Source organism: Gopherus evgoodei, chromosome 1 (genome assembly GCF_007399415.2).
Source record: "Gopherus evgoodei ecotype Sinaloan lineage chromosome 1, rGopEvg1_v1.p, whole genome shotgun sequence".
In the NCBI taxonomy this organism is placed as follows: Eukaryota; Metazoa; Chordata; order Testudines; family Testudinidae; genus Gopherus; species Gopherus evgoodei.
Window position 1 is genome coordinate 150,472,031 of NC_044322.1, and position 24,139 is coordinate 150,496,169.

Sequence of the window (24,139 nt, forward strand, 5' to 3'; positions counted from 1 at the left end):
TGATAATTTTTGAGAAGTATTGATTTTTAATTTAGCATTAAAATTTAGCACGCATACAATCTCAAAAATGAAAAAAAACTGAAAGGCCTCAGGACAAAACAACCTTTGGGCATTCTTTTTTAAAGCTACTGTGTCTTCATGTTAAAGTATTTAAAGACTATTTGAACTTTCTGTTTCCCCTCATGGGAGTATAGATCTAAACAGTCAATCTTCAGGACTAAACTAGGATCACTTCACTGAGACACCATTTTCATTGAACAGAATATTTGCTGTCAATCAACAAGATTATAATTACAAAATAATGAATGCCTTATGGACCCAGTCTAAAAATACTTTGACATCTAAATCACTGAAAGTAAAAGCTCAAACACTACAAAGAATTTTCCAGATTCATATGAATAAAGTTCCTGAGACAACTGAATGTTAAAAAACACCCTTGCTTCTTGTCAATCAGGAGGTGAATTTATCTGGTTAGAATGTATTTCCAAATCTAGAATGCATTCTATGTGATCTGACTACAAAGAACGTTGGCATTAACCACATTAGTGAAATATTTTTTTTCATTTAAGAAGATTCTGATATGATAATATACTAATCATATATGAAACTCTATTTTAATTATAATTTCAGCTAGAATCAGTGTCACCTTTAAAATCAGCTTGTGTTTTGCTCTATTTTCTTTTATAAGAGGCTTGTGCCTACCATTTGAAAACATACTTTTGCCCTAGATTGCAGTTGATTAGAAGAGGACAATGAGTTTCTGAAGTCATCTACCAGGTTCAACACTGCTCTATTTGCGGATATATAGTTTTACTTTTCATACTACAGACCATTAAACTGCACGAATGACTCTAGCCAATCATGCAAAAATTTACATGCGCTTAACTTTATGTACATGTAGTCCCACTGAACTCATGTAAAGTTATATATGTTTATGTATGTTTACAAGATTGAGGGCATAGGCTGTACATCAATACTATTCAGCAGAAAAAGAGTTTGTCTTGCTGTATATCTGAGACCTGTTAAAAGGTTTCTATAACTCAGCACCTGCAAGGTAGTAGTAAGAAACTTGCAATCATGTGCATTTTCAGGTCACAGCATGCGATCTTCATGGACTCAGTGGGTTTAACTAAGGTGCCTCACCCTTTGTCTGACCTCAGACTAAAGCACCACTCACAAATGTGCTTCTTCTTGTGCCTGACATCTGTGAGACAGTGGAAGATCTGCTGGGTATTTAGATAAGAGCGTTTGGGAGCCTGCCCTGGGCCTCCTAGCCACCAAAAAGAGGAAGAAGAACTGGCAGAGAAAGAAGCTGTTGGGCCTGATTGTGATCTCACCACAATGGAAACCAGGATTTTAATGGAGTTATAGTAATGTAAAACAAGCAAAAGTGAACTCAGAATCAGGCCCATTAGGTAATACCCTGACTTGGTATTGCAATATTTTCATGATGTTGTTGCATTAGTGGATGCATCACAACATTGCATTAAGATGTCATGCTATGCTTATTGTGTGGCTTTCTGTTCATTTTTTGAGGTAGCTCTCTTAATCTTTATTATTGAGCACCATTGTTATAGAGACTAGTCTACTCCAGTTCAGACCTAATCTACTCAGTTATAGCAATGGGCTGGTCTACACCACGGGGGAAAATCGATTTCAGATACGCAAATTCAGCTACGTGAATAACGTAGCTGAAGTCGAAGTATCTAAGATCGAATTACTCACCGTCCTCACGGCGAGGGATTGATGTCCACGGCTCCCCATGTCGACTCTGCAACTCTGTTTGGGTTGGTGGAGTTCCGGAATCGATATAAGCGCGTTCGGGGATCGATATATCGTGTCTAGATGAGACACGATATATCGATCCCTGAGCAATCGATTGCTACCCGCCGATACGGCGGGTAGTGAAGACGTAGCCAATGGAATTTGGTCTCTGAGGTTCTGTTTGCTTACACATACTTCTGCATGGGCCTCAGTAGTTAAAGTATAGGCCATCTGTGAGAAAAGTAGATAATCTTTGTGCTCAGTTCATCTAACTGACAGTAGCACTTATTATTATATAACCACAGAGAAGCCAAAGATTTTGGTTTATTGGGTCCACTATCTGTAATCAAATTTTCTGATTCAGGGCGTGAAGGAAATCATTTGCCAAAGTCCATCTTCAGCATTGAACAATTGTCTGACTCATTCTGGTCTTTTTTTTACCTCTATCTGAAACATCATTATTAATTAATATTGTAGTAGTGCCCAGATGCCTCAGTCAATACCAGGCCGCACTGTGCTAAGCACTCCACAAGCACTCGTAAAAACGTGCTTATTGCCCCAAACAGCTTAGGGTGGGATTCCAATGCCTGGTCTACACTGGGGGGAGGGGGAAATCAATCTAAGATATGCAGCTTCAGCTATGAGAATAACATAGCTGAAGCCAACATATCTTAGATCGATTTACCTCCTATCCTCACAGTGTGGGATCGACGGCCGCGGCTCCTCTGTCTACTCCGCCTCTCGCCCTGGTGGAATTCCGGAGTTGACGGCAGAGCATTCTGGGATCGATTTATCACATCTAGATGAGACGCAATAAATCTATCCCCAATAGATCGGTCACTACATGCCAATGTAGGCACCTAAATCTTGTTTTTAGGCAAACTGGCATTTCACAAAATTCTTGCTCAGCTGCAACTCAGAATTGGTGGCCTCCCACATCCTTAGTGTGTGCTCTAACTACTGGACTAAAGCTTATTGTAAAGAAGAAGGAGGTAAATTGTCCTCCTCTCCCCCACCCTGTATAGAGTGGAGCTAGGCAGCCTCTAAGCAGGCCTACCAGATAGGGCCTCACATGCAAGTTAGGCAGGGGAGCATCTATCTTGTCTCAGTTTATTACTTCTTAACATAGATAGGTGTCTCTTTGCAGTGTAGATTTAGGTACCTATCTCTGAGAGGGGCAGGGCTTAGGACACACTCTTCCGAGAGCATCTCCCATTAGCTAGCTGAAGTGACTCCCTGCCAGCACATCTGTCATAAACAGATGGTTAAGGGTTAATATCTCTTTTACCTGTAAAGGGTTAAGAAGCTCAGTAAACCTGGCTGACACCTGACCAGAGGACTAACAGGGGGACAAGATACTTTCAAATCTTGTTGGAGGGAAGTCTTTGTTTGTGCTTTGTTTTGTTCATTGTTCGCTCTTGGGACTAAGAGGAACCAGACGTACACCCAGGCTCTCCCAATCTTTCTGAATCAGTCCTGCATGTTTCAAAATTGTAAGCAATAGCCAGGCAAGGCGGTTTAGTCTTATTTTTGTTTTCTCAACTTGTAAATGTTTCTTTTGCTGGAAGGATTTTTACCTCTATTTGCTGTAACTCTGAACCTGAGGCTAGAGGGGTTTCCCCTGGGCTATATAAATCTGAGTACCCTGTAAAGCATTTTCCATCCTGATTTTACAGAGACAATTTTTACCCTTTCTTTAATTAAAAGCTTTTTTTTAAGAACCTGATTGATTTTTTCCTTGTTTTAAGATCCAAGGAGTTGGGTCTGAACTCACCAGTGATTGGTGGGGGGAAACTAGGGGAGATGGTTAATTCCTCCTTGTTTTAAGATTCAAGGAGTTTGGATTGGTGTGAAGCCTCTCAAGGCAATCCAGGTAGGGGAAAGTCTGGGGGAAAAGGAGGGGGCATGGTTAATTTCTTCTTGTTTTAAGATCCAAGGGGTTTGGATTTGTGTTCCCCAGGGAAGGTTTGGGGGAACAGCAAGTGTGCCAGACACTAAATTCTGGCTGGTGGCAGTGTAAGCTAGTCTAAGCTAGTAATTAAGCTTAGAAGTGTTCACGCAGGTCCCCACTTTTTGTACTCTAAATTTCAAAGTGGGGAAAAAAACCTTGACAACATCCCTCAGCCCGCACCGTTTCCCGCAGCCCCCATTGGCCAGGAGAGGTGAACCATGGCCAGTGGAAGCCACGATCGGCTGAACCTGCGGACGCGGCAGTTAAACAAACCAGACGTGGCAGTTAAACAAACCTGCGGACGTGGCAGTTAAACAAACCGGCCTGGCCCGGCCCGTGACAATTAAACAGGGGCTTTCCCTGAACAAGCGGCTGACCAGCTTTGAGAACCACTGTTCTAAAGCACCAGCTCTCCCCATTTGTTGTATAGGGAGCCTAGGTGCCTAATTGAGGCTTTGTGGATTGTGGTGTTGATCCTCTGACTGTCTGGAAACTTAAGTTAGGTGCTGTAATTCTCAGTGTCACAACAGCTATACCCCTTTGTGAATTTGGGCTTTGCAATCTTTGTTGACCATTAACAGAACCAGCAGGGTAGACTAGATGGACCAACATTTATAAATGTAATGTGTATGTATTATATGTTGGATTTAACAGTGCACAAACTCTTAATTTTGTCATAATATAAAAGGTGACATATTTGTTATTTACAAATGGATTATATCTACATGGAGGAGTCTAGATTGATTTAAAAACCTTTTTAGCAATTAAAGCCACAAATTAAAAGGATTAATTTTTGGTACTAGCACGATTAGAAACATCATAAAAGGGACAAAAGAGAAAGTGGCTGCTGAAAAAGCATTAATTCTCTCTCATTTGCTCAGTGTGTCAGAAAGGAAGATGACTTCATTGGTGCAGCTTTGTGAGATGGTTAATATCACAATCAATTCCACATTCTCCTGTGTCCCTCAAACAAATCCTGCCAATATTTCCTCTTCAGCATTAATCTTTTCTTCTCCTTTCCCACTCGGCTGGAAGTTGAAGCTAGACAAATTCAGACTGGAAATAAAGCGTACGTTTTTAATAGTAAGAGTAATTAACCATTTGAACAATTTATCGAGGATCATGGTAGATTTTCCATCCATGGCAATTTTAAAATCAAGATTGGATATTCTTTCAAAACATATGTTCTAGGAATTATTTTGGGGAAGTTCTATGGCCTGGCTTGTACAGGAGGTCAGATTATATGTTGACAATGGTCCATTCTGACCTTGGAAGCTATTAATCTACCACTAAAACCTTTGACCATGAATAGGTCTTCTCTCATTCTGGTTACTGAAGCCTTCGTCTCTTGGCTCTCTGTTCTTTTTCTTATTATTTATATTGTGATATCACTCAAAGTCTCTAATGAGAATCAAGGCCCTCTTTGAATTAGGACCTGTAGAAATATAGGGAGACACAAACCCTGCCTAGAACAGCATATCATCTGAAGGGACAAAAGGATAGAGGAAAGAGATAGATGCAGTATACATGCAAAGTGATCAGGGTGATGGCAGGCAGACAGCCTGTTAGTCCCAGGTCTTTTATCCCCTTAAACATATTTTGTTTTCTATTATATGTATTAAGAGGGGAGGATGGGGTATGTAACTGATAGGTACAGTATGGTTGGAGAGCTGAAGGGTTGCTGAGACAGCATGGGAGTGAGATGAAAGAGAATAATCAACCAGTGACGATATAGCAAATGAGAAAAAAAAATTAAAAAAAAATACTTCCTCCCCTCCACACTAGTCTATCCAGAATGATATGGCAAAACCCATGTCTCTCCCCCACCATACTGTCTCAGCCATGCCATTCCCACATTTTTCTATGCTTTCACTGGCTCCCCTGGGGATTCTGTGCTAAAATTAAGTTTCTGGTCCTCATTTTCAAAGCCTTACACATTTCAATTCCTGAGTATTCTAAGGGATGATGACAGTATATTGTCCTTTCATACTACAGTCTACTACAATTGAAACTACTCATGCAAGAGGCAGAAGTGGTTTTAAATCCCTACATTGCTAATTGTGGCAACCCAGCTAGATTTCATTTCAGGCTGGTGGGCTAAGCAAACACATGGAGAGAACCAGGCAAAGCACAAAGCCTGATAATTCACAGGAAACATTTTTCTCAGACTTGTAGTTCCTGGTGCATCTGCCTTGAGTGCCATTTCCATAGCTTCTTCCCCATGCTGCCGCTGTTTTCCTTCCTGCACCTGAATACACACACATCCAACGACAGAGACAGAAATAATTGGGCAAAGGAAAATACAGAGGTTCCCTAGAGGCAGATTCTGCACAAAGCGGTTCTGCCCAGCTCCTCCCACCTTCCATGACTGCACACTTTAATATGCATTTTAACGTAGCTTCCACAAATTTCTGTCCTGTGCTTCCCTCCACTAACAGTTTCCAGAGGAGGATTTGGCCCCTTGTTCTTGATGCCTAGCCTCACTACCCGATTTGGACTTGCTTTGAAATACACAAGATCCCATCTGCTAGTATTCCCAGACTATCGGTATCATTCTCAATTGTATTGTTCTCTACCTTAGTATTGATTAATATCCCTTCTCATTTTTGCGTTACCATTAATGAGCTTTATCACATTATCTCAGACTGCTTTGTCTCCACATCATTTCTATATAACTGAACCAGATTGTGCCATAAATATTTCATAAATGTGTACTAAATTAATAAAGTCTCTTTAAATTAGCTTTCTGTTATTTATATACTGTAGTGCTGCTGTGGGGGACACAACATTAAATGCTTTCTAATAAGCACACAACAAGACATCAGGAAAATTAGAAGTGCACTTAAATAACCTTTGAAAACGTTGAGATTTGTTAGGGGAATAAATGAAAGTTTCAAGGTGTTAAAGTTCAGTCTTTGTTACTTCCAAAAAACGGAGCAATCCATCCCATGTCAAATTGAATATTAAACACTAACACCATTCTTTAATGGGAAAGCTGTTTATATCTGCTGTTAATTGTACAGATATACTTTACGAAATAACTTATTTTGGCGTACAAACTGTTGCTAATTTGAAGGGAATAAACAGTCTTCATCGATAAGTAGTATAAGAGATGGATAAACTGCTGGGAAAACATGGGAAAAAATGAACTCATATCTTTATGCATCCACATTTCTTCCCATCTTTTATCAAATTAGTAATCTGAGAGTTACCTCAGGTTGATGTATGAGGCGGATGTGAGATGTGCTGAGAAGAGACACATGAGAGAGCACTTTCAAGATATTTAACCATGTATGATTAAACTCCATTTACTCCAATCTGAAATATTATTAGGGAGCTCGGCATGAATTTATCAGTCAGGCCACATTCATTCTCCATCAGTGCTGAGGAGCACCTTTTAAAATGTGGGGGGTTGGGGGTGAGGCAAATACTTGACCCTCCTCTCCCCCTCTCAGGTGCTCACCCCGCACCAGCAGGCTGACTCCCCTGGCCAATGAGCCCCTACACACTCCCCCCTCCAAATATGAGTGAGTGGCACTGCCAGGTGCGAGGGGTTGCAGCACCACTCCATCTTGGCCTGACAAAGAGTGGTTAAGCCATGGCCTTGGTGACTCCCCTCCCCCTCACCAGCTCTGAGGCCTACTCATCCTCCATATAGCAAGTAGTACTTTATAATATTCAGTAAGTCTCATGTTTTGTTTGTTTCTTTGCAAAGTCTATACTCAGGGACAAACTCTACCCTTGCCTCCACTCCATGGCAGCAGAACTAGAGAAGGGAACTGTATTTCTGAGAGCTCAACTAGGTTCTTTGGAACTCTGCAGGGCATATGCACTCTCTTCCCAGCATGAGGGCCTGTCAAATTGTGTGCAGTGCAGTTCCATGTGTGACATTTTGGGCAAATTATTTCATAAACAAAATAATTTGCATGTAATCATAAATTTCACTTTAAAAATTGTGTGGGATTAGTATTGGTGAACACAGGCACCACTCTGTTTGGCAACCCTGGTGAATGAAGCCTTCTGGCTTCATGAAACACACACTCCTGTCATCAGTGGTTCGTTCACCTGCACATCTACCAACATGATATATGCCATCATGTGCAAGCAATGCCCATCTGCCATGTACATTGGCCAAACCGGACAGTCTCTACGCCAAAGAATAAATGGACACAAATCTGACATCAGAAATCATAACGTTCAAAAACCAGTGGGAGAACACGTCAACCTCTCTAACCACTCAGTGACAGACTTGAAGGTGGCAATTTTGCAACAAAAAACCTTCAAAAACAGACTCCAAAGAGAGACTGCTGAACTCGAATCAATATGCAAATTAGATACAATTAATTCAGGCCTAAACAGAGACTAGGAATGGTTGGGTCATTACACTAATTGAATCTATTTCCCTATGTTAAGTTCTCCTCACACCTTCTATGGGTCATCTTAATTATCACTTCAAAAGGTTTTTTTTCTCCTGCTGATGATAGCTCATCTCAATTGATTAGACTCTTCCTGTTGGTATGCATACTTCCACCTTTTCATGTTCTCTGTATGCATAAATATCTCCTGTCTGTGTGTTCCATTCTATGCATTCAAAGAAGTGAGCTGTAGCTCACGAAGGCTTATGCTGAAATAAATTTGTTAGGGCTTGGCTATACTCAAAACTTCAAAGTGCTGCTGCGGGAGCACTGCTGCGGCAGCACTGTGAAGTGTGAATGTGGTCCCAGCGCTGCATGTACTCCACCTCCTCATGGGGATTAGCTTGCAGCGCTGGGAGCCATGCTCACAGCGCTGCTGCACTGTTTACACTGACGCTTTACAGCGCTGTATCTTGCAGCGCTCAGAGGTGTGTTTTTTTCACACCCCTGAGTGAGAAAGTTGCAGCGCTGTAAAGCGCCAGTGTAGCCAAGGCCTTAGTCTCTAAGGTGCCACACGTACTCCTGTTCTTTTTACTAGAAGTTAGACAGTTCTTGTAGACAATAAATCATTATATTCATGTTTCCTATAATGGGGGGAAGCCTTTAAAATACAGATTTTTCTCTTTGAGCATCTCTGCAGCAGTACCCAAAAACAATACATTTTCTTCTCCTCACAAATAATGGTAAACTGGAGGTTCTACTTAAACAGCAGTAGCCTAATCAGACACCACTGGTGCTAGAGCAACACAATATCTATATCTGAAAAGGGAACTCACTCATACAATTTCATGAAAGCAAATCAGATAGTGCTACTAATGATGATACCTTGAATGAAAGAGAGAGTCAGTGTATCAAGTGGAAAGGAAACAGGCTGCGAGCTAATTCAATAAACAATTCAACAGTCTGCACAGCTAATCTACATTTACAGACAGTTCTTTAACTGCTCCCCAAATCACAATTTCTTTAACTGCTCCCCAAAGATCTACTAATCTCCCTCTGTGTTACCATGTGAGTGACACAAATCAATATGCGCCATGGTGACCCATTCTTATGCAAACAATTTGATTCTGCATGGCTGAGAAGCCCTAGCAATATGTAATAATCAAGTTTCCTGTGCACATATACCCTTTTCTATTTGTTTCCCAACCACTGCCTCACTGTTGGAAGAAAAAGATTGTTTGTTTGCAATTTCTGCCCTTATTTTTCATCAAACATGCTATATTCTGGCACAATATTTTGACGCTGTCCTGTTTTTATATTTACAGTATGTTAAATCTGCCCCATCCTAGCAACTGGTATGTTTTTAATTAATGCGGAAATGCTGTTCAATTTTGCCACAGTCACCTGCTTTTTATATTTTCCATAAATACAGAACCTACACAAATTTCTCAAAGAAAATGATGTATCTATTCAAACATAAATCCAATGCTTAACATCTCAACTCAGTGAAACAAGACCATGTAAGACTTTTCAAAGTAAACAAGTTATATGGACTAGCAGTACTAGGGAACAGAACATGGAGTTGAGGATCTAGGAGCTTCAGAGATCTTATCCTTGACTATCATTTATTTGTGGTGCAACCTAATGCAAATCATTTTTACTACATGCTAGTCCCAGTTTTGGCAGCGGAAGCAAAATGACACTTACTCAATTTACCGGGCTGTTGAGAGGATAAATTAATATATTTAAAACACTAAAGTTAAATAATATACTTACATTGCAGTTGTACTATATATATAGTATATATATATAACATTTAGTATAAAAATATATTATACAATTCAGAGAATCATAGAAGATTAGAGTTGGAAGAGACCTCAGGAGGTCATCTAGTCCAACCCCCTGCTCAAAGCAGGACCAACCCCAACTAAATCATCCCAGCCAGGGCTTTGTCAAGCCGGGCCTTAAAAACCTCTAAGGATGGAGATTCCTCACCTCCCTAGGTAACCCATTCCACTGCTTCATGACTCTCCTAGTGAAATAGTGTTTCCTAACATCCAACCTAGACCTTCCCCACTACAACTTTAGACCATTGCTTCTTGTTCTATCATCTGCCACCACTGAGAAGAGCCTAGCTCCATCCTCTTTGGAACTCTCTTCAGGTAGTTGAAGGCTGCTATCAATTTCCCCATCACGCTCTCTTTTGCAGACTAAATAAACCCAGTTCCCTCAACCTCTCCTTAGAAGTCATGTACCCCACCCCCTAATCATTTTCATTGTCCTCTGCTGGACTCTTTCCAATTTGTCCACATCCTTTCTATAGTGGGCGGCCCAAAACTGGACATAATACTCCAGATGTGGACTCACCAGTGCCAAATAGAGGGGAATAATCACTTCCCTCAATCTGCTGGCAATGCTCCTACTAATGCAGCCTGTAGCATGGTGGTCCCCTGCTCCTGCCCTTTGGGGCTTAAAACAGCCCAGGAGAGGGCTGTAGCTAGCGCAAGAAGCCTGGGCTAATTGGGAGAAAGCAGGCTCAGCTGTGGCCAGGTCCCAATCAGACCCAGCTGGCCTCTATAAGAGGCAGTGAGCCAGGAAGCTCAGAAGTCTCTCTCTGGCTGTAGAGGGAGAAGGCCTGGCTGCAGGGAGCTAGACAAGGTACCTTGAGAGGAGCAGGGCTGTGGAAAGGCAGAAGAGCTGGGGAGCTCCTGCCTGGAAGGCCCCAGGCTGCTGCCTAGCATAAGGCCAAGAGGTACTGGGGGTTGCAGGGGACAACCCAGGGGTAGGCAAAGGCGGCAGGTCCAAACCCCTTTGCCTATGATGAGTGGCTGATACTGCAGTCTGCCCTAGGGAACACGAGCTAGATGGACACTGGACAGTAGCCAATACTGAAGCAAAGTGGGGATAGTGGGGTGGAGGTTCCCCTGGAAAGGGGAGACCCAGTTGAAAGAGGCACTGGTGTCCAGGGAGGGACTTGAGGCCAGAGGACAGGTGGATCACTGGCCTGCAGAGGGCACTCCATGCTGGAAATTGAGCTAATTCCCGAAGTCACCAGCAGGAGGTGCTGCAGGGGTGAGTCGTCCCGTCTACACAGCCCAATATGCTATTAGCCTCCTTGGCAACAAGGGCACACTGTTGACTAATATCCAGCTTCCTGTCCACTGTAATCCCCAGGTCCTTTTCTGCAGAACTGCCGCTTAGTCAGTCAGTCCCCAGCCTGTAGCAGTGCCTGGGATTCTTCCATCCTAAGTGCAGGACTCTGCACTTGTCCTTCTTGAACCTCATCAGATTTCTTTTGGCCCAATCATCCAATTTATCTAGGTCACTTTGGACCCTACCCTACCCTCCAGCATATTTACCTCTCCCTCCAGATTAGTGTCATCCACAAACTTGCTGATGGTGAAATCCATCCCATCATCCAGATCATTAATGAAGATGTTGAACAAAACTGGCCTCAGGACTGCTCCCGAGGGCACTCCGCTTGATACCAGCTGCCAACTAGATATCGAGCCGTTGATCACTACCCATTGAGCCCAACGATCTAGCCAGTTTTCTATCCACCTTAGTCCATTCATCCAATCCAAATTTCTTTAACTTGCTGGCAAGAATACTGTGTATCATAAGCTTTGCTAAAGTCAAGGTATATCATATATGGCAGCGCGATGGACTAGATGACCTCCTGAGGTCTCTTTGACGCCTAATATTCTATGTCCACTGCTTTCCCCATATCCACAGAGCTAGTTATCTCATCATAGAAGGCAAGCAGGTTGGTCAGGCATGACTTGCCCTTGATGAATCTATGTTGACTATTCCTGATCCCCTTTCTCTCCTCCAAGTGCTTCAAAATTGGTTCTAGAATTATCTAGATTTACTAAGTCATTTAAACATTATTCCAGTTGTATTCTAGAGTACGGCCTACCCTGTATATGAATAATTCATCCTAAGAGAGAGTGGGCCGTTGGATCTGTTTAGAGGCTTGTTCTCTAATAGGTTTATTTTATTTAAACTTCTTAAGCTGATTTTCCCTGAAATATTTACCTCCTATTTTCTTGTCACATAGCACGGTAAATTCTTATGTAAAAAGATTTTAGAAACTTTAAATATCTACTACCAACCCAAGAGAGCATTTGTCGACCCTCACTGAGCCTGACAACTGGACAAACTATAAGGTAGGTTTGAGTTTTCCCAAAGATTGTGCTCCTGATATCTGAAGTTTATGCTCTTCTGTGTTGTCTATGGCTCATTTACACTGCCTCACATTTGGACTATAGGGATGTGAATAGAAGTGTGCACCAAATTGCTGTGCTGTAATTCCCCTGATTACTGCAGGCGTGAAATAAAGAGTTCCTAGTAACATAGTGCTCTTCAGACAGGAATACATTAATACAACCTAAGACCCTTTTAGTTCATGCCCGCAGCATCCATGTGGGGAAGTTACAGTGCAGAACTTTGGCAAGCATGGCTATTTATACTTCCATAGTTCAAACTGTGGGACAATGTAGACATAACCTAAATAAGTCACAAAATATCAATTAATTGTCCATGAGCACATAAAAAAAATTTGGTTTTGATAATTACATTACAAAAATAATATGGGTTTCCCATATGCAATTTGCATTTAAATAACAAGTATGAATGTTATAAATCTTCCAACATATTTTGGCAGAAATTCCAGTCAAGATAAAGCATATTCTTCAATGACACTCAGTCTCACACATTAATCACTGTCTTTTTACAACAGTTTTTTTCCCTCCAGAATCTGAACTTCCACATTAATTGCAATATAACACCTTTATCCAACATACAAAGAACACAATAATTTGAAACCCATGAAATAATTATGTATTATGCATATTTTTAAGAGTCATGCAGTATGATGCTGGGAGAAGAAAGACTAACCTATCATGAGTCATGTTTGGTTGACATTATACACTCTTTGAGCTCCAAAGGACTGGTTATTTAAAACAGATTATTATTATTTTTTAAATCATGGACAAAAGCTGATGCGTTATTTTTTTAAGTTATGGCTGATAGCAGATACAGATGAAGAAACCCTGTTAGATCAGTCAAGTGAAAGTATAAATTACAGATCCTCAATAACTACTATCAATAACTTTAGACACTATCGTAAAGGGATAGCAGCACTTGACCTTCGTCTAAGGTTTGAAAAGCACTTTACTAGTGATTCAGTTTGATTTGTGAGTGGTTGCTTTTTTACTGTATATTGGGAACGCACTCTATTTGAGCTACAGTTCAACCCTTTGAAAACTAAACTAGTACAGAAAGCAGTGCCTTGTTTGTTCAGTGAGATCCCTCACCACAAATATGTTACGCTGATGCTCTGATCTGGACTGCAGTGCCTGTTTGTGGGTTTGGGGCAGTGCTGGTCTGAAATGGGAGTGGTTTATTTAGTTATTTATTTATTTTTGATAAAGACTAAAATTAAATTTAAAAAAAGTTTTAAACTGAAAGTATTCTATGGAAATTTTGACTTTTCATCAAAAAACCCACATCCAAAGGCTTTCAATTACAAATCAAAAGTTTCCATTGGGAAAATTAAAACTAAGTATTTTGCTTTGGGTCACTTTGACACAAACAGAAATAATTCAGTTTATCACACACAAGCAAAATGTTTCATTGATAGGCAGTTTAACATTAAATTGTGTCTGCCAGCATAGCTGTGATGTCTAATGATCCATGCTCTCTTATGGGCTGGGCTCTTTGCCTAGATGACATCCTACCATCATAGGAATTATATGGCTGTGGTGCACGATGGGAGATGTAGTCCAGATGAGAGCTCAGCCATAGTGGAAAATGTGGGCATGAGGCACATGAACTACAGTTCCCCTGAGGCATCGAGGTGGCTCAGGAGGATATGGTTGAATGTCATAGAATCATAGATAGAAATGTAGGCCTAGAAGGAACCTCAAAAGGTCATCTTGTCCATGTTCTCCTCCCCATCTCTGAGACCCGCCTCCCACCGATGCAGGATTAATAAAGACAAAACAAAGCATGAGGGATAGGAACATCAAAATGTCTTGTTTTGATAGAAAATGTTGAAATGAATTGTTTTGACATTTCCCAATTTGACGTTTCAGGTTTTGGCCAAAAATGGGTCAGGTTTTGGATGTTTGGTTTTTTGATGAAAAGTAAAAATTATCTGCGGAAAGAAGACACTCACCATGTCTAGTCAAAAACAGTTTTGGATTTTTTTTTGACCAATTTTTTTGATTCAGGAGAGGTTTAAGATGTTGGATTTTGACCTACAAACTTTTGAATAACCTGAAATCATCTTGTCTTTAGACTTTCTCTCTCCCCATGCCAGACTGTTGTTCCTGAGATCAGCTGGAGCTCCCCCAATATAAAAAAAATATGGATCTATTAATGCCAGTGAGCACTGGAATTCATCCTAGCTCCTGGTCCAAAACAGCCCAATTTCATTTACTTTTAGATATCATGCAAAGCGCGTCTCTCTTACAGAGAGCATTGTTTGAGGTGTAATGATTAAAAGCGTGGGATATTTTTCTTCATTTCTTCTCTCCTGTAAGCTTTACTAGTCACTGCCATAACACACAGGTGGTTTTCTAACTGATATTTGATTGTATTTTTAAATAAGTGCCAAGGACACCAAATTATTAGGAAAGGTACCTTTTTGAGGGTTTATTTTTAGAAATCCAAATAAATATGAGAAACAGATAATAATATATGCATATACCCACAAAGATCCTTTCTGTTGGAGAATCCCAACAGCAAAGAATGCTTGCCTCTGTTACATTTATTTATTTGTATCATCACATGAGGATCTCCCCACAAATCCTTTTTTATCAGAAATGGCAGTTTCACAATATATTTTACCTATTTTCTGGATTATCCTTTTGCTTTAATATCCTTTTATATTTTGTCATACAGTCTATATATTCATATAACAAAAACCCAACTGAAAAAAACAAAACAACTAAGTATGAATTAAAAAGGATGAAAATGTGATTTTGTATATATGCATAACAACACTACAAGCACATAGGGACAATCTTAAAAAGGCCAAGACACAAAACCAGATTAAACTAGCTAGGGCCATAAAGGGTAATAAGAAAACATTTTACAGTTGTCTTTGAAGCAAGAAGGCGGCCAAGGACAGAGTAGGCCCATTACTCAATGAGGAGGAAAAGACAATAACAGAAAATCACAGCAATGGCTGAAGGGTTTGTCATAAACAGATAGCTAAGGGTTAATGTCTCTTTCACCTGAAGCACCTGACCAGAGGACCAATCAGGAAACCTGATTTTTTCAACTTTGGGTGGAGGGAATTTTGTGTCTGAGGTCTTTGTTTTCTGTCTGCCTGCTTTCTCTGAGCTTTGGAGAAGTAGTTCTGTTTTCTAATCTTCTGTTTCTAAGTGTAAGGACAAAGAGATCAGATAGTAAGTTATATGGTTTCTTTTCTTTGGTATTTGCATGAATATAAGTGCTGGAGTGCTTTGATTTGTATTCTTTTTGAATAAGGCTGTTTATTCAATATTCTTTTAAGCAATTGACCCTGTATTGTGTCACCTTAATACAGAGAGACCATTTGTATGTAATTTTTTTCTTTTTATATAAAGCTTTCTTTTTGAGACCTGTTGGAGTTTTCTTTTTCTGGGAAATTTCAGGGAAATTGAATCTGTACTCACCAGGGAATTGGTGGGAGGAAGAAATCAGGGGGAAATCTGTGTGTGTTGGATTTGCTAGCCTGATTTTGCATTCCCTCTGGGTGAAGAGGAAAGTACTTTTTGTTTCCAGGACTGGGAACAGAGAGGGGGAGTCACTCTGTGTAGTTTCACAGAGCTTGTGTCTGTGTATCTCTCCAGGAGCACCTGGAGGGGAGAAGGGAAAAAGGATTATTTCCCTTTGTTGTGAGACTCAAGGGATTTGGGTCTTGGGGTCCCCAGGGAAGGTTTTTCAGGGGGACCAGAGTGCCCCAAAACACTCTAATTTTTTGGGTGGTGGCAGCAAGTACCAGGTCCAAGCTGGTAACTAAGCTTGGAGGTTTTCATGCTAACCCCCATATTTTGGACGCTAAGGTCCAAATCTGGGACTAAGGTTATGACATGGTGTAGCAGCGGTTGGGAGATAGACAGAATCCAGAAGCCAGTAGGAATATTATATTTTTCTCTTCTCTGCTAAGGGCTTTTTAGCAGAGAGAAACAGTTTGGTTTTAAAAGGGAACCAGAGAGAATTTTTTTTTTCTGCTCTCTCTGGCAGTTGTGGCTTGCATGTTAAGCAAGAAGCCATTAAGGAGCTGTTACAGGTCTTTTGTCATGCAATAGCACTCCCATTAGGAGTCATTACCAGCACTATATACATGCAAATAAAGTGGTTTTTCAGGTTTACTTAACATTGAAGATTAGCTAAAGGCACTGTTGCTAGGCAGACTTCAGGAGGCAACAGAGAACCTGCAGTTCAGAAGATAAACACCGGAGGGCACCCCAACACAAGAAAACAGGAACCATGACTTCTAAGGCAAAAATTGAGGCCGAAGTACAAATCAAACAAGCTGAACACAGGCGAGAGATGGAAAAACACAAACAGGAACTAGAAATAAAACAAAAAGAGATGGAGCTGAAAGAAAAGGAAGACAGCATCAAACTGGCAGCCTTCCAAAGAGAATAGGCAGCCAAAGAGGCAGCACACAAAAGAAAACTAGAAGAAGAGGTGGCCTACCGAAGGAAACAAGCAGAAGAAGAGGCGGCCCACCGCCGAGACATGGAAAAACACCAAAAAGAAATGGAAAAACAACAAAAAGAAATGGAAAAACAACAAAAAGAGAATGAAGAGAAGGAAAAACAGAGAAAACATGAACTGTAGTTGGCAAAAGCTGGGCTGCCTGTGCCAGCCAACCCTAACAACCCGGCGCCAATTATTGCTCCACAGAACAGGAAATTTCCCACCTACAAGGCAGGTGATGACACCGAGGCCTTCTTGAAAAATTTTGAAAGAGCCTGTCTTGGGTACAGCACCCCGAAGACAAGTACATGGTAGAATTAAGGCCACAACTCCGTGGACCTTTAGCAGAGGTGGCAGCCGAAATGCCTAAGCAGCAAATGAATGACTATAAACTTTTTCAAACCAAGGCCAGATACAGAATGGGGATAACCCCAGATCACGCCCGTCGGCGCTTCAGAACCCAAAAGTGGAAACCAGAGGTGTCATTTCCCAAACATGCCTACTACATTGCAAAAAACTATGAGGCCTGGATAACAGGAAACAACGTGCAAACCTTGGAAGAACTGCACCTCCTCATACAAATGGAGCAGTTCTTGGATGGTGTTCCTGAAGACATCACACGGTACATACAAGATGGAAAACCCAAAGATCTCGCTGAGGCGGGGGAGATTGGAGCCAAATGGATGGAACTGGCAAAAAGCAAGAAAGCTACTGTCAAGGGGAACGATTACCCCAGGGGGCACACAGACCATAAACCCTACAACCGAGGACAGCCAAAGACCCCACATACCACCCAAGTAAAGCCACAGACACCCTACCCTTCCACCTCACCAGTCTCCAGTAACTCACCTCGGCCGAGTGACCCATCAGATGGAAGATGCTTTAAGTGTAATGAACTGGGACATATCAAGGCCAACTGTCCAAAGAACACCATGCGAGTGCAATTCATTACACCACCATCACACCAAAGATCCCCAGGCCCGGATGACTCTCAAATACCCTTGGAGCGAAGGGAAAATTTGAGAGTGGGCGGAAAGAAGGTTACTGCGTGGAGAGACACGGGGGCACAAGTGTCAGCTATCCACCAATCCTTCGTTGACCCCAAATTCATCAACCCAAAGGCCCAAGTGACAATTTACCCCTTCATGTCACAAGCTGTAGACTTGCCTACAGCTGAACTGCCTGTCCAGTACAAAGGCTGGTCAGGAATGTGGACTTTTGCAGTCTATGACAATTATCCTATCCCCATGCTACTGGGGGAAGACTTGGCCAACCAGGTGAGGCGGGCCAAGAGAGTGGGAATGGTTACACGTAGCCAAACCAAGCAAGCTTCCAGACCCATTCCTGTTCCTGAGCCATCCACAGAGGCCCCGTCTGTGTTACCAGAGACCCACACAGAGGTAGTGGACCCGGATTCAATGCCTACCACTGAAACAGCCACAGCATCTCCAGTCCCAGGCCCGGAACTGGAACAGCAACCAGCACCAGCAAGTGCAACCACATCTTCAAACTCAACGCCAGAAGGCGCAGGCGAGCCAGAACTGGCAGAAGCAAAAGACAGCCGTACCCAAAAGGCTCAGCCAGAGCCTGAAATACCCTCAGGTGCACCAGCGGGGAGCGGTTCACCAGCAACGGAAACAACCCCATCACCTACATCGCTTCCAGAGGGACCAAGCCCAAGTCCACAGTCTGAGGAAGAACTGGTGACCCCAGCCTCAAGGGAACAGTTCCAGACTGAGCAGGAAGCAGATGACAGCCTTCAGAAAGCTTGGGCGGCGGCACGGAGCACCCCACCGCCTCTCAGCTCTTCTAATCGATCCCGGTTTGTTATAGACCAAGGACTTTTATACAAGGAAATTCTTTCTGATGGACACCGGGAAGAATGGCAGCCGCAAAAACAGTTGGTGGTTCCAACTAAGTACCGGGGGAAGCTCTTAAGCTTAGCCCATGATCATCCCAGTGGCCATGCTGGGGTGAACAGAACCAAGGACCGGTTGGGGAAGTCCTTCCACTGGGAGGGGATGGGCAAGGATGTTGCCAAGTATGTCCGGTCTTGTGAGGTATGCCAAAGAGTGGGAAAGCCTCAAGACCAGGTCAAGGCCCCTCTCCAGCCACTCCCCATAATTGAGGTCCCATTTCAGCGAGTAGCTGTGGATATTCTGGGCCCTTTCCCAAAAAAGACCCCCAGAGGAAAGCAGTACGTACTGACTTTAGTGGACTTTGCTACCCGATGGCCAGAAGCAGTAGCTCTAGGCAACACCAGGGCTAACACTGTGTGCCTGGCCCTAACAGACATCTTTGCCAGGGTAGGTTGGCCCTCCGACATTCTTACAGATTCAGGGTCTAATTTCTTGGAAGGGACCATGGAAAAACTGTGGGAAACTCATGGGGTGAATCACTTGGTTGCCACCCCGTACCACCATCAAACCAATGGCCTGGTGGAAAGGTTCAATGGAACTTTGGGGGCCATGATACGAAAATTCATCAACGAATTCTCCAATAATTGGGACCTAGTGTTGCAGCAGTTGCTGTTTGCCTACAGGGCTGTACCACATCCCAGTTTAGGGTTTTCACCGTTTGAACTTGTGTATGGTCACGAGGTTAAGGGGCCATTACAGTTGGTGAAGCAGCAATGGGAGGGGTTTACGCCTTCTCCAGGAACTAACATTCTGGACTTTGTAAGCAACCTACAAAGCACCCTCCAACACTCTTTAGCCCTTGCTAGAGAGAACCTAAAGGATGCTCAGGAAGAGCAAAAGGCCTGGTATGACAGACATGCCAGAGAACGTTCCTTCAAGGTAGGAGACCAGGTTATGGTCTTGAAGGCGCAACAGGCCCATAAGATGGAAGCATCATGGGAAGGGCCATTCACGGTCCAAGAGCGCCTGGGAACTGTAAACTACCTCATAGCATTTCCCAATTCCTCACTAAAGCCTAAAGTGTACCGTGTTAATTCTCTCAAGCCTTTCTATTCCAGAGACTTACAGGTTTGTCAGTTTACAGTCCAGGGAGATGAGGCTGAGTGGCCTGACGGTGTCTACTACGACGGGAAAAAAGACGGTGGCGTGGAAGAGGTGAACCTCTCAACCACCCTGGAACGTCTGCAGCGGCAACAAATCAAGGAGCTGTGCACTAGCTTCGCCCCATTGTTCTCAGCCACCCCAGGACGGACTGAACGGGCATAACACTCCATTGATACAGGTAATGCTCACCCAATCAGAACCCCACCCTACCGGGTGTCTCCTCATGCCCAAGCTGCTATAGAACGGGAGATCCAGAACATGCTACAGATGGGTATAATCCGCTCATCTACCAGTGCATGGGCATCTCCAGTGGTTCTGGTACCCAAACCAGATGGGGAAATACGCTTTTGCGTGGACTACCGTAAGGTAAATGCTGTAACTCGTCTGGACAACTATCCAATGCCACGCACCGATGAGCTATTGGAGAAGTTGGGACGTGCCCAGTTCATCTCTACAATAGACTTAACCAAGGGGTACTGGCAAGTACCGCTAGATGAACCTGCCAAGGAGAGGTCAGCATTCGTCACCCATGCGGGGGTGTATGAATTCAATGTCCTTCCTTTCGGCCTTCGAAATGCACCCGCCACCTTCCAGAGGCTGGTAGATGGTCTACTAGCTGGACTGGGAGAATTTGCAGTTGCCTACCTCGATGATGTGGCCATTTTTTCAGACTCCTGGCCCGAACACCTACTACACCTGGAAAAGGTCTTTGAGCGCATCAGGCAGGCAGGACTAACTGTTAAGGCCAAAAAGTGTCAAATAGGCCAAAACAGAGTGACTTACCTGGGGCACCAGGTGGGTCGAGGAACCATAAACCCCCTACAGGCCAAGGTGGATGCTATCCAAAAGTGGCCTGTCCCAAGGTCAAAGAAACAGGTCCAATCCTTCTTAGGCTTGGCCGGATACTACAGGCGATTTGTACCACACTACAGCCAAATCGCTGCCCCATTGACCGACATGACCAAAAAGACCCAGCCAAATGCCGTTAAGTGGACTGATGAGTGTCAAAAGGCCTTTACCCAACTTAAGGCAACGCTCATGTCTGACCCTGTACTCAGGGCCCTGGACGTTGACAAGCCCTTCCTACTAACCACGGATGCATCTGAGCGTGGTATAGGAGCAGTGCTCATGCAGGAAGCAACAGATCACAACTTCCATCCTGTCGTGTTTCTCAGCAAGAAACTGTCTGAGAAGGAAAGTCACTGGTCAGTCAGTGAAAAGGTATGCTATGCCATTGTGTACGCCCTGGAAAAGCTACGCCCATATGTTTGGGGACGGCGGTTCCAACTACAAACTGACCATGCTGCACTAAAGTGGCTTCATACTGCCAAGGGGAACAACAAGAAACTTCTTCGTTGGAGTTTAGCTCTCCAAGATTTTGATTTTGAAATTCAACACATCACAGGAGCTTCTAACAAAGTTGCTGATGCACTCTCCCGTGAGAGTTTCCCAGATTTCAGTAGTTAAAAAGTGTTCTTAAAATGTAAAAGTCTGTTAGTTATATACTTAGTAGTATATGTAAAGGTACATGTGTTGTAGTAATCTGTTTATTTTAAAGTTCTAGAAGGAAATCGCTGCCAGTGAGCTTCCCCACTGTCTGCAATTTGGGGGGCGTGTCATAAACAGATAGCTAAGGGTTAATGTCTCTTTCACCTGAAGCACCTGACCAGAGGACCAATCAGGAAACCTGATTTTTTCAACTTTGGGTGGAGGGAATTTTGTGTCTGAGGTCTTTGTTTTCTGTCTGCCTGCTTTCTCTGAGCTTTGGAGAAGTAGTTCTGTTTTCTAATCTTCTGTTTCTAAGTGTAAGGACAAAGAGATCAGATAGTAAGTTATATGGTTTCTTTTCTTTGGTATTTGCATGAATATAAGTGCTGGAGTGCTTTGATTTGTATTCTTTTTGAATAAGGCTGTTTATTCAATATTCTTTAGTAGTATAAGGGCCCTACCATCAATCAAACCCTAACCCCGCCCCTAACCCCGCCCCGTGACCCCTCTAGTCCCTCCCACCTGTCACCGGAAGTCCCACCCTATGGGGGTATTACTTCCGGGGTCAAGATGGCCACATGACCGGAAGCAAAGTGGGTCATGTGACCCCTCTAAGAACTCCTCCCACCACCCTCTACCAATCAGGAGGGGTTTCCTCCCGAAAGGACCACCCCAAGAGGAGATTTGACCAATCAGGGCAACTTCCGGGGGCGGGTGACCTATCTAGAAGTGGGTCATGTGACCCCTCTAAGAACTCCTCCCACCACCCTCTACCAATCAGGAGGGGTTTCCTCCCAAAAGGACCACCCCAAGAGGAGATTTGACCAATCAGGGCAACTTCCGGGGGCGGGTGACCTATCTAGAAGTGGGTCATGTGACCCCTCTAAGAACTCCTCCCACCACCCTCTACCAATCAGGAGGGGTTTCCTCCCGAAAGGACCACCCCGAGAGGAGATTTGACCAATCAGGGCGACTTCCGGGGGCGGGTGACCTATCTAGAAGTGGGTCATGTGACCCCTCTAAGAACTCCTCCCACCACCCTCTACCAATCAGGAGGGGTTTCCTCCCGAAAGGACCACCCCGAGAGGAGATTTGACCAATCAGGGCGACTTCCGGGGGTGGATGACCCCGTCTAGAAGAGGGTCATGTGACCCCTCTAAGAACTCCTCCCACCACCCTCTACCAATCAGGAGGGGTTTCCTCCTGAAAGGACCACCCCGAGAGGAGATTTTGACCAACCGGGGTGACCCCTCTAAGAACTCCTCCCAAGGCCCTCCGCCAACCCGAGTGCAGCACCAATACCCCATAAGTACCAGCGCCGAACAGAGGAGGCCATTTTTCTTACCAAGGACACGTGTTTTAGAAAGCGTGGAAAGGCTGCTCAGAGGAAAACATGGACTCCTTTACCACCCCCGTTAGAGCTTCGGACTTTGTTTTACCCCCGAGAGTCTTTGACCGTCCACGGAGAAAACGTTACATCAGCGACAGTTCTGAGGAGGAGGTTGTGACTGCGGGGAGCCCTTTGGCCCAGCCGTTGTTGGATACGCCGGAATCCGACCCCGAAACTCTTGTGAGACATCCCAAAGAGCCTGATGACCTCTCTTTGTCCACCCCCTCAGATCGCCGCTTGGGAGAGTCACCGGTGGACAAGGCAAATGGAAAAGATGGCACTCAGGTAAATGAACGATTAAGAAAAGGCGGTGGGGGGGGGGGTGATAAGACTAGGAACCGGGGGGTGGGTGTTAATTAAAAAAAACCCCTAAGCTGAGGTACTTACACTGTTTTTTTTTAAAAAAAATCTTTTAGCAGATCAATGATGCCTTTCTAGAGGACCCAGAGCCCCTGGACAGCGTTGCATCAAGCAGCGAAGATGAACCGGGCCCACCATGTTTTTGCTCAACACCAATACAAATTGTTGAAGAGGGCTCCGAGGATGATGGGTTTGAAGAGTTTAGGAGAAGGCTAGGCATAGAACTGTCCGAGCCAGTGCCACGTCGTGAGCGTAAAAAAGTTATGCGGATTATTGTACGCGTTGCTGTTTATGCTGTCCTTAAACACTGCCTTAGGGAAAAGCTTTTTGAAGATTGTGAGGGCTGTGTCATAGATGCGCCAGCCCAACGGCACCATGACTGTGTGACTTGGACTTCAGTGGATATAAACTGCAAGCTCCGGGCCCTGTGTGCTGAGCTGTGTTTGGAAAGCTTACTAAACACTGTTATTGCCATAGGTTATGCTATGCAATGTCTGTGCCTAACCCAAGAACATTTAGCACAAGGGGTGACTTTGATAAATGCTGTGCAATTCAGTGGAGACCCTGACCGTGTTTTAAAGAAAATGACCAAGCCGGAAGATGCCTGCTTACAACGTTATATTGACCGTCTAGTTCGCACAAGAAGTTACAGAACCCTGCTTAAGAAAAAGAATATTTGTAAGAAATCTAAAAGGATTAAGTTAGAGAATGGTGAGGGTGCAAACATGCGATATAAAACTTGGCAGCTGTAAATTAAAAAAAAAAAAAGGGGGGTGGGTGGGTTTGTGACTATCTGTGTTTTGTTAGAAGGCTTTTGGCCCTTAAGTTTTAATAAAGCATCTTGGTTTGTTTTTAAGGAGTTGTATGTCTTTTTAAAATAAATAAATAGTTTTGTGAGAATTAGTTTTTGTGTTTGTGTGTGTGTGTGTGTGTAAAAAGACATTCATTTATAGCAAAAAGCTGAAATGCATGTTGTGGGAGGGGAAAAAATCCTAAAAAACAAACAAACAGGATAGTTCAGACATGTTTGAGTATAATACAATTGTTATGGAGAGCTGCTTTTACCAGCAGGACCAAATATTGTTTTTTTTCATCCCATGTCCCTAAG

General features: G+C 43.3%; 2 protein-coding genes across 4 annotated transcripts in view; one reads left to right on the forward strand and one right to left on the reverse strand.

Annotated features, from left to right (window-relative positions):
- DMD (dystrophin) overlaps window positions 1-24,139 on the reverse strand; it is a 1,715,077-nt gene that overhangs the window by 1,584,659 nt on the left and 106,279 nt on the right. The gene's annotated exons all lie outside the window — the stretch shown is intronic.
- Window positions 22,510-23,929, forward strand: LOC115657566. Of its 2 annotated transcripts, none has more exons than XM_030575606.1 (2): window positions 22,510-22,956; window positions 23,088-23,929. In XM_030575606.1, the coding sequence occupies exons 1-2, from the start codon at window positions 22,675-22,677 to the stop codon at window positions 23,781-23,783; spliced, it is 978 nt and encodes a 325-aa protein (XP_030431466.1). In that variant the 5' UTR covers window positions 22,510-22,674; the 3' UTR covers window positions 23,784-23,929. The 2 variants fall into 2 exon arrangements, with proteins under 2 accessions (XP_030431466.1, XP_030431475.1); XM_030575615.1 differs by having other exon boundaries at window positions 23,091-23,929.

Bases quoted from the DNA above. Each gene is read 5' to 3' on its own strand.
- LOC115657566 (XM_030575606.1), top strand. From the start codon at position 22,675: ATGGACTCCTTTACCACCCCCGTTAGAGCTTCGGACTTTGTTTTACCC. The intron at 22,957-23,087 runs GTAAATGAACGA...AAAATCTTTTAG, and splicing joins ATGGAAAAGATGGCACTCAG to CAGATCAATGATGCCTTTCT.